General features: G+C 32.8%; 1 protein-coding gene across 1 annotated transcript in view; it reads right to left on the reverse strand.

The window, feature by feature from the left end:
- Nucleotides 1-2,449: 2,449 nt before the first annotated feature.
- LOC106478834 overlaps nucleotides 2,450-11,623 on the reverse strand; it is a 67,099-nt gene continuing 57,925 nt past the window's right edge. Inside the window, exons 2-4 of the mRNA XM_013939408.2 lie at nucleotides 10,968-11,130; nucleotides 6,800-6,936; nucleotides 2,450-2,616 (exon numbers count right to left, since the gene is read on the reverse strand). Of these exons, the coding sequence (XP_013794862.2) occupies nucleotides 2,450-2,616; nucleotides 6,800-6,936; nucleotides 10,968-11,130 (467 nt within the window). The remainder of the gene's footprint in view (nucleotides 2,617-6,799; nucleotides 6,937-10,967; nucleotides 11,131-11,623) is intronic.

Genomic DNA, 11,623 nt, shown 5'->3' on the forward strand with positions numbered 1-11,623 from the left:
CATGTTCCATAAGCAGAACTTGCGCAGGGCACTTTTGGAGATATGCTTGTTATAAGGACTAACAGATGATCATGTTCCATAAGCAGAACTTGCGCAGGGCACTTTTGGAGATATGCTTGTTATAAGGACTAACAGATGATCATGTTCCATTAGCAGAACTTGCGCAGGGTACGTTTGGAGATATGCTTGTTATAAGGGTTATAATAAGATGTACAAAAATTATGTGTTAAAGAAATCCAATAAATAAAACATTGAAATTTTTGCTCACTAATAACTACTAAGAATATTTGTAAGCCATAACTTTGTTTTTATGAAAGTAATACTACAATTGAAATATCATTCAGAGGCCCATTTCACAACGAACCAATTTTAATTTAAACTACTCATGAAATACGTTTTAACCTTATTTGGTTGTCCCAAGTATTATAATTATGCGCCATAACCTCTAATTTTACAAGACAACGGTTTATATTACATCACTTGCTTCCACCACTTTAATATTTCAACTCTCTGTAACAATGGTGCCACACAACCATATCTGTTTCAGGTAGTACCTACTTTCTGTTGAGTTGCTCTTGTAGTAAAACTACAATAAGCTCTTCTTCCACAGTCTTATTCTTTTTAGCTTCTAAACGGTCGTTAATGGTCAACACCAAAAGAATAATTATTTTAATATTTGATGTATACTCCTGTTTATCACATGCTCCCATCTTCTTCATATTCCAAACTGTGCTTTAATTCAAGTTGTAAAAACATCCATTAATCAAGGCTGGAGATACGTATTAACCAGTAGAGTCAACTGATGTTTTGTGTTGTTGCTTAGTACGTTACGCTTCTGACCATCCTATCATTAAGCATGTTAGAGAAACGTTATTTTTTAAGAAAGGAGTTTTTCTATCGTAAATTTAATTATCGAATGAAATAAGAGTTTCACTTCATACCTTCCTGTTGGTTTCTGACAGGACTGATTTTTTTGTATGTAATTATTGAATACAACGAATTAATCTATACTGACTTTTCACATATTTGTCCAGACAACTCCACTGTTAACACCAAGTGGCCATGTGCAGGAAAAAATCGTTATACAAAATTTCCTAAACTTTCTCATGTAATAAACATAATTCGATGTTTAAGAATATTCCACTGTTTATTTGTTACTTTAAAGGACAATCATGTTCAGTAGCTACACATTAGAACATGTGTAAATTGTTCAGTTGAAATATTTCACTCTATTCGTGGAAGTTAAAACTCGGGTTAAACTTTGATTTTTGCATCTAGTTCCACTACCTTGCATTGTTCAGCTAAATGATATTATTAGTAATTAGATAGAATTTTAGTTATAGCAACCTTTTACACTATATCATTAAGATCTGTTGATATTTCAGTTGTTTCGTTTGCAAGTCACATGAAAGAACCCTTTCATCACTGCATTATTTACCATGGATACAGTTGTAAAAGATGGTCTTTATTGTCATTTACTTCTAACTTACGTTATAAACAACTGTTTTAATTATTCTTATGAGGATTTACCAAATCATAAGATTTTACAATAGTTCATTTCAAAAGCCCCTGGCTCTGGCCTTTGTTCAACTTTGCATTCAGTTCCACAGTTTTCATGTACTTAGGATTACTACTGATAAACGTTTGATATCTATTATAGATAAATTCGAGCAGATTTAGTACCCACTTTATGTTCTGCACTTAACCTCTGAGTTTTAAGTTAAAATGATGCAAGCTTCTTAGCAAGTAATTCAAAATTAGTGAACCAACTGTCAATGACTCTTCTATTTTTCTTAGTTTTCAAAACTTATCTCGATTCGTCGAAAGAACACTATACCAATTAGCAGTAAAAGTATTTTGCAAGTTACATTTTCTGTAGAAGCTCTGCGTTCACCTTCTAGTGATGGAAAACTTACGTAAGAGTTTACACTTACTGAATTTCGATAGAAGTAAAATTAACTACATTAATGAAGCAATTTTCGAAACATGAAAAAAGTAGCATAGCTAAGTATTCTGTATATGTTTTTGTTCAATAATTCATAAGTGTTACATTGGCATATGATAAATTCGTCCAAAAATGTAACTTATCTTGAGTATTTATGAGTTAACTCTTGCATATAATACAGAATCAAGTTATCCAAATTGTTGTATGAATATCTTGTAAACTGGTGAAATTTACAACGACCGATTGAATAATTTTTGCTAACATGGTGATTCCGGCTACTTTTTACAAGCAATAATATTTGTTACCTATATATTTAAAAACAATTTAACACAGTATTGTTTCATAATGTAAAATGTAATTAGCCCACTTAAGTATTCAAGAAAACTTCTTTGTCAAAAAATAATAATCCACTTACAAAGTTATACAAATGAGTAGGGATACTGTTCATATCGATTTATGTGAATACTTTCAACTGCATCAATACATTTGTCTGCAATCGACCATCTACAACTGCCCAATAAAATATACAAACAAACCTTGTTCGATTGATTTATTTCCAAAGCTGAAGGAGAGAATAGGCGAAGAATTGGCCCTGGCATTGCAGACGAGGGTGAAGTTTTTACCTTCGGTGGCGTACTGAACTGGATTTGTCTCTATGAATGTTATGCCCGCTGCAATACAAAAGGAACTACCACTTACACACAAACAACAGGCCTAAACGTCTGTTTTAAACTAACTTCATGGTATAAAATGGAGAACTGAAATGTTTACAAATGGTATTAAAAGGAATATAATTTAGTAAAATATTTGATATCTGTAATATATTAATGAAAGCAGCAGATTATTACACTCTGTATCTTATCTTCTAGGATCATTTTATTCATTCTGGCTACCTCTTACTGGACATGAAAACTTTTAAATGAACACTCTGTTCTTTTACGTTTTTCACATAAATAATAGTGATTTTTTTCAAATTGTTTGAACTCTTATAAAATTCCTTTACTCAATTAGGAAATTTAAATAGATTCTTTTCTGAAAATTGGCAATGACCCACGTATACGTTAATGAAGATAATAAAAATTTGGTTAAACCCCTGAATTCAAGAAGGAGAGCAATGGAATTAGTTACCCGTTCAAGAATTGAATTACCTAAAAAACTGGAATGTAAAAAAAAAACTCAGTGTTTTTACTGAAATATAACTTCAGCTCAAAGTAATTTCTAAACTAAGAAAATTACTGTTTCTTGAATACCAATATATTTCAAATTCAATTAATAATTGAAGTATACTGGGAACTTTGTCTTTTGTTAGTACTTACTTGTCTAAGTATAGTATTTAATCGGCAATGAGAAGGTAAGGAACTTTATCTTCGGAGAAATGGAATCATTTCTTAATTAAATACGAAGTACTTGATAGGGAAAAACATGTTACATTTTGACATGCTCAGTGCTTTTCCTTCAATTTTTTCTTAAAACTGATTATTTGAGGACATAGCTTTTAGAGATAACGGAAAAAATAAACTTACTTTAAAATAAATCAAGCAACATAACTTGGGGAAAATAATAAAAATTCTCTGAAGTAAAAATGTCTGGAATTTAACCCTAAAATTGTGAACCAATCCATCCGACAGTTTGAAAATCAAGTGTTCTTTTTTATTTGCCCTTACATCTATTGCTTTAATAGGTATCTAACTAGGCTGAACTCTTAAACTCAATATACGGTTACACATTGTTTTTATAACAGAGTGCTTGGGTGTTAAGAAAACAAAACGTTTAATTGACGCTTATTTTATTTCTTAAATCCTTAGGTTAGGGAACCGTGATTTATTTCAAAAAGGAAAAGGAAAAGAAATATTTGAACTTATCGACTCTCAAACCAAAAAGAAATGCGGTGGGGTTCCATTTAAGTATTCCATAAACGTTTAAAGACTATATCGGTATTGTGAAAGAAACATTTGGACTCCTTATTTGTTTGTTTTTGAATTTCGCGCAAAGCTAGCCGTCCCTAATTTAGAGGGAAGGCAGTTAGTCATCACCACCCACGGCTGAAAGGGTGAGCCTGGTTGGTGTGACGGGGATTCGAACCCACGACCCTCAGATTGCGAGTCGAGGGCTCTAACCACCTGGCCATGCCGGGCCTGGACTCCTTATATTTTTTGTACACGTAATCCACATATTACGTTGCCCAAGACAATTCTTTCCCCGACCAAAAATATCTTACTATGCCAAAGAAGCTCAAATTCCTCTATATTTAATATAAACATTAAATTTACATTTTTAAAACCTTAAGCCTGAGTTTGAGAATTGCTTTGGTTTAGTTTAGTGACAAAGTTGAGTTCAAATAACACTTCCTATAAAAAAAACTGGCTTTATAAAAAACACATTAAATAAAATTACACCTGACCCTTTCTTAATTTGATGAGTTTCTTTAAAATTTTTCAGATATTATTAATCCTATAATTTACTTCGCTCACTGAAAGCCATTACGATGTAAATGACTTAACGAACTCTAAATTAAGATAACGATGAAATTCAACTTACCGAATAAAGGTCTATTCTAACTATTGGGCAAAAACAAAATCAGACATTAAATTCCCGCTTGCGTTTTTAATTGTTTTATTTGCAATCATCAAATGAGGATTGGTATGAAAATAGTTTCAGTAAACATTATTGTGCTAAAAGGAAAACTTCTGTAAAAATTTGTCTTATGCTAAGGGCCCGGCATGGCCAGGTGGTTAGGGTGCTCGACTGGCAATCTGAGGGTCGCGGGTTCGAATCCCCGTCACACCAAACATGCTCGCCCTTTCAGCCGTGGGGGCGTTATAATGTGACGGTCAATTCCACTATTCGTTGGTAAAAGAGTAGCCCCAGAGTTGGCGGTGAGTGGTGATGACTAGCTGCCTTCCCTCTAGTCTTACACTGCTAAATTAGGGATGGCTAGCGCAGATAGCCCTCGTGTAGCTTTGCGCAAAATTCAAAACAAATAAACAAACCTAATGCTAAATAATTTGGTTTTTTATTATTCCATGTTTTACTTTGCAGCCAAAGGTAATTGTAAGCTTTTTTAATTACTAGCTTCGTGTTTAAGAGCTCATCTTACCAAACCGATATATTGAAGACATTGTGATAATTTCATCGTTAATATTAGTCCTTGCACCAAAGTATTCAGTGAAAAGTCCACTTACCCCACAATAACATCAAAGTCACATCATTAAACATATTCCAAATAATAATAAAAGATTAGTGCTCCTGTCATATTATCAATTATTTAAATTTCCACACTTTATAATTTGTATCCAGCCTGTTAAGTAATATTTATTACTATACAGTGTGTGTGTGATGAGCTTGTTAAAGGGGTTGTGTTAGATACAGGTTTTTTTCAGGTAACTCAGTATTTCAATCTACACTTCTGCACCCCTATATATATCACTCATTTCATTTAGAGTGTTAGTGTGCTAATAGAGGTAATAGCTTTATAATCACAGAACAACATGCTTCAATTCCCCACAGAAACATAACATTATTGTGAATAGGTTCCACGAACATTAAAACCGACCATTTAATCATCAACTTGGATCTTATGTGTGTCTTCGGGAATAAACAGTTAATTTTAATAACATAAAATAAAATCGTTGTGGGGTTTCTTTAAAAATACGAGAGAATTATGTAAAATTTGACTGATCTCACTACTCACTGTATAATAAAAACAGAACTCCTAAGATTCTACATGTTCTGCTCCTAAGGGTTTTTTATCATTTGATATTAAGACTTGAATCTACGTGTTTCTCTGACATCATGAATATATCTATGTGTGTCTGTCTGTCTGTTTTTAAGTTTACCAAAACGTATAATTCAGAATCCCAAGCTATTATATCTTTGAAAATGTAGTACGCCCTATTGAGTTATTCAGTAATTAAACTAACACACTTTTATTATTTTTATAATGGATGACAGAAGTTCCATTGCCAAGCACGGTTTATTAGTGAGCTCAACAGAATTGCCGAGTTAATAATATTTAGATCAATACGTGTTAGTGAGCTTCAAAGAATTGCCGAGTTGATAATATTTAGATCAATACGTGTTAGTGAGCTCCACAGAATTGCCGAGTTGATAATATTCAGATCAATACTGTTAGCGAGCTCCACAGAATTGTCGAGTTCATAATATTTAGATCAATACGTGTTAGTGAGCTCCACAGAATTGCCGAGTTGATAATATTTAGATCAATACGTGTTTTGAATGTTAGCGAGATAGTGAACATGCGCATTTGTCGAGTTTCTGGAATCCAAGTTATAACACAGTATTGTACAATATGGCAGGTTATTTCCTACAAGTATCCTTTATAATACAGAAATTATGGCTAAACGTGATCTTGATGCTTAGAAAAAAGTTTAACTTGAAGGGACAAAAATTTGCTAAACACCAGAGTATTTTCTAATAATTCAAACGTAACTAGTTGCTCGGCAAATGTTAGGTACCGAGAAACTATTTCTGTCTGTGCTGACATTATAACTTAGTATGGGTCATTTGGAGGTTTGATTATGTCGCTAGTGATTCTTCCAGCTAAATTATAATCTAACACTTGTCTCTTTCAGTATAACCCGATGACTTTCGAAAGATGGACCCTTTCTTCTTCAGGGGTAAACTGGGAATCAGTTTACTCCTGAAGAAGAAAGGTCCACCTTTCGAAAGCGCTCGGGTTATAGAGTTTTATCGCTTTACATATACATATGTAACTCGTAATCTACTTAAGTATAAATAATCACTTAGAAAAGGACAGCAACACTCGTCATAGTAAATGTTATATTGTTCAACAAACTGCCAGCACTATCTTTATACTAGTGTTAATCGACTTACGACGAACTACGAGATTGAATGACGTTGTCACCTCCTCGCCATCAATGATAGCGGAGCAGATATACTTGCCAGCCTCTTCTTCTTTTACCCTTTCTACAACCAGTCCAAGAGCATTATCTTGAGTTTCGACATGAATCCTGCCAATTGTAAAACACGACAGTCGTGTGAGTACAAGGATTTGTATAGCAACTACGCTTTGGTCAAAAGATAAGAAAAGGAAAAATTTTAACATTATCTTAATAAGTCATCAGTACTAGCTAAATGTTGAATGTATATACTATTTACCATTGTAAATTCTAAAATCATTCGTTTATAGAACTTAACATAATATAGTACGTACATCAAAGCTTGAGCAAGAAGATAACAAAAATTATCACACTGTCGGAAATATTATAATGTGTTTTACTCTAATATTCCCGCTTAATACACAAGAAAGCGCCACCATAGGAGACTGATAATACAATACTTATGACGAATTATATGCTAATAACTTAGTTGTAATATGATATAATGGTTCTTCCAAGACTAGGTAATATCAACATAAGTATGCGTTCTCATTCAATTTTTTATACAGAATTTGGAGATTTAATCTCTGGTAAATTCTGCGCTGTATATGCGTGGAGCTATGCAGAGAAGTGCATACATTATCAGCGCCTTCTGCAGTACTTGTAACTAAGATGGGAGAGTCCTTGTTAAGTATGGGATACCAGATTTTCCCTGAACATATAGTCACATATTCTAGTCTTGCCTTGCTTGTGGATCAACTATGTACCAATAGTTAGTTGGATTCGGCGAGGCCTAGTGTTTAGTGTGGCTGACTGTGAATTTTAGGATCCATGACTTGTGTCTCGTTGCCATGCTTTATAGTTCGGTCCAATCCGACTATTCGATTAGGGTAGCGCAAGAACTGGCGAAGTCGTCTACGTCTTAAAATGTAAGAAGGATGTTGTTGTTAGTGTCAATATTGTGAGTTGTTTTATTTTGTTAAGATGTTTATTATTACTTTATTACAGAGTCGTCTTCGCATTAAAACGTTAATAGGATGTCGTTTTATCGTTGTTAGTGTCAATTTGTCAGTTGTTTTATATTGTTAAGATGTTTATTGTTACTTTATTACGGAGTCATCTTCGCATTAAAACGTTAGTAGGATGTCGTTGTTAGCGTCAATATTGTCAGTTGTTTTATATTGTTAAGATGTTTATTGTTACTTTATTACGGAGTCATCTTCGCATTAAAACGTTAGTAGGATGTCGTTGTTAGCGTCAATATTGTCAGTTGTTTTATATTATTAAGATGTTTATTGTTACTTTATTACGGAGTCATCTTCGCATTAAAACGTTAGTAGGATGTCGTTGTTAGCGTCAATATTGTCAGTTGTTTTATATTGTTAAGATGTTGTCACTTTTATACCTAATATCTTTCACATACTTTCAGTTCTTTGTCATCTACCTAAGTAAACACAGTTCGTTCTTTATTGAAATAAACAATGAGTTCAGAATTTAAGTATCCACTTTTATTCGCATTTATAAGCTATTACAATAGCTATTACATATTACAGTATGGAAAATGTGTATGCTTAAAAGTTAAAAAAAGAAAAATGCTGTGTGATAAAATATGAATAATTCAAACTGCTGATACTAATAAGCCACCAAACTGGGTAAATAAACGAACAGTTTGTCATAAAAATGGTTGTTTAACCAAGCTGCTCATACATAAAAGAACAGTTTCTGTTACTGGATCAACATCACAACCAAACATATAACACTGATTATCGCTTGGTTAAGATAAGGAGCGTGTTTTTATACGTCAAGTGTAAATCAGACAAGGTCATCTTTCATATTCATTGGACATATGCTTCGTTTACTCTTTTAGTAAAATGGGTTAGTTAAGTAAGGTTATAAACGTGTAAGAATATTAGTGCTGATCACAATATACGCAGGTATTAGCAGCACAAACGGAACGAAAAGTACCAAGTTGTAGTGCTTTGAAACCCAGTATATTAATATAAACCTCAAGTGTCGCTCAATTTTCATAGCTAAGATGAAAAAGTAATAGCTCAGTGAAAGTGCACACAAAAAGTAGCGAAAAGAAATAAAAACAGTGTAATAGTGCTGATCTAATCACGCTGTACATCTAACCAGCTAATCAATCATTCGTAGTGGACCTAAACGTTGTAATGCAGCAGTCCTTATAAAAAAGTCAGTTGGAAAACCTAAAATCACTGTCTTACGTCTTTGATTAAAGCATTTTTGAATTGCATCAATCTTCTCATTGTTAACTTAAGGAGGAAAATTTAATAAAGTGAAAATGATAGCAGTGTACAAAAATGTTTCCAAGTATTACATGCATTAGTATAACACAGAAGTTGGGAATAACATCCTTATATGGAGTCTCAATAAATTCTGAAAAAAAAAAGCGAACAGAGATTACAACTAAAATATTAATTTGGTAAATAATGTGGCTACTTTTATGTGCCATTCTAACTAAGAAAATTAAAATTGTATTGATTAGATAACAAAGGATCATTCGCTGAGTATCCTCGATAGATATTTTAGACAAGGCGTAATGTTTTTTTTGTTTTTGCTTATGGTGTTTAATGCTGAGATTTATTATTAAGTGTAAAACTAAATATTATGCAACATTATTGCATGTTGAAGTTTGTTTGATTATTATAATACTGGAATAAATACTATAAATTATCTCAGCAATGTTGTCACTATATTAGTTGAGTAATATATATATGTATATGTATGAAAATATAATTAAATCATTCAGGATAAGTCTTGTTAATCTTAAATTCATAAATATTACAAATATAAATCTACAGCTCAACTAAATAATTAACAACTGCAGGAATGATAGAAATTTACTTTAAAATGTACTATTGGTTTCCACAAAGTTTGGAAAAATGCAATATTTGAATTCCCACTTTCCCTTGAGATGCGTTTTTATCTTTAAAATACGTTCTAACTTATATTTAAAAGAATAATTAAAAGGTAACTAGTTCAACCATAAATATACGTTAGGTGACTGAGCCTTAACTCAAGCGATATGACCATGTTTATACGTTATCGAAATACACCAGAACTCAAACAAATTTAGTTTCTTTACCAGTTAATACATGGCAACTATTTTTACTATAAATAAGAATTTAGAACTGCTATAACGCAAGGTAAATGCACTCTCGTTTACTAGATTCAAATATGTATACATAAAATTGCTGAAAAACATTAATTTGTTATTTAGTGATGCAAATTAATTAACAAAAAACAACAAGTCATTTTACTAAAGTTAGTATTCTGCATTCTAACCGTTTAAAAACTAACAACTTCATGAAACCTTGTTTGCTTGATTGTTAAGCATAAAACTACACAATGGGCTATGTGTGCTTTGCTCACCACGGATGTCGAAACCAGGTTTTTAGCGTTGTAAGTCCACAGACATCCCGCTGTGCCACTAGGGGGGCTTCATAACAATAACAAATGTTCTAGATATAAAGTATCAGTGATGAATTTATTTTTCTGTTAGACTGCCACCTCCCACACCCAAAATTTTTAGCCCTAGTGCTTTATCCCACCCGACGCATCCTCGAAGGCGCCGCTACCTGATTTTCTAAGCTTCCAGACCCGGTCAAACCAAATCCAGGACAAACTATAAACTCACGAATATGTAAATCCCTCACCAAGCAGCTGGGTTGAAGAGAAGCGGAAAAAAACTTATGAATACCCCTAGTTGTCCTCAAACACGTGAGGTTGAAAGGACGTAACCAAAATTACCACCCAGTGTATAAGTAAGTTTGTTTCTGTTCATAACCCCCCCCAAAAAAACCCCAATTAATCCGTCTTTGTTTCTTGAGTATAAAGCCATTAATATAAATATACCAAATAAGAAACATGTTGTTTGTGTGTGTGTGTGCTCTGTGATGACTCTTAAAATCTTTTCTTTATATAATATCTGACATACAAAAACACTTCCTTCCATTGTTTCACAATACAGTGATTATTTGATTCATGAAAACGGTAACGTGTTGTATATCTCTTTACAACATAATCTTTAATTAAGTAACAGTTTTAATTGGATTCTTTCAATCAGTTATAACTGCTTCAGAAAACTATTTGTAACATTTATGTATTTCACCTAGATTATAAAATGAACTTTATGACCTTACCTTCCTTCACTGGCACCAAGGTCATCTCCAAACGGCCCGATCCACTTCATCTCGGTCGCTGTTTTCCCATCACCCACTAAGCAGGTTATGATGAAGTTATCGTTGGTAAAGTAATTATGCGCCTTACCAGAAGGTTGGAGACTCAACTGACCAAAGCTCAGGTCTGGAATACAACATACGTGATAGTGTAAGTTTTTAAAGTACATGCGATGTAAAAATTGAAAACCAAGTACATTAAGTTAATGAACACAGTAACTGACCAACCCGTTCATAATACATTGTAACTTTTCTATCAATACGTGAAACATATAACTAATATAAAAGTTTCTTAGTAGTTCGAATGACGTTCTAATATATTTATTCACACTAAATGACACAACAGAACGTTCTGACGGTCATTCATATAATATATTTATTCACACTAAATAACACAATAGAACGTTCTGACGATCATTCATAACAATATACTTATTCACACTAAATAACACAATAGAACGTTCTGACGATCATTCATACAATATATTTATTCACACTAAATAACACAATAGAACGTTCTGATGATCATCCATATATTTATTCACACTAAATGACACAATAGAACTTTCTGACGATCATCCATATAATATATTTATTCACACTAAATGGCACAATAGAAC

This window comes from Limulus polyphemus, unplaced genomic scaffold, assembly GCF_000517525.1.
Source record: "Limulus polyphemus unplaced genomic scaffold, Limulus_polyphemus-2.1.2 Scaffold254, whole genome shotgun sequence".
In the NCBI taxonomy this organism is placed as follows: Eukaryota; Metazoa; Arthropoda; class Merostomata; order Xiphosura; family Limulidae; genus Limulus; species Limulus polyphemus.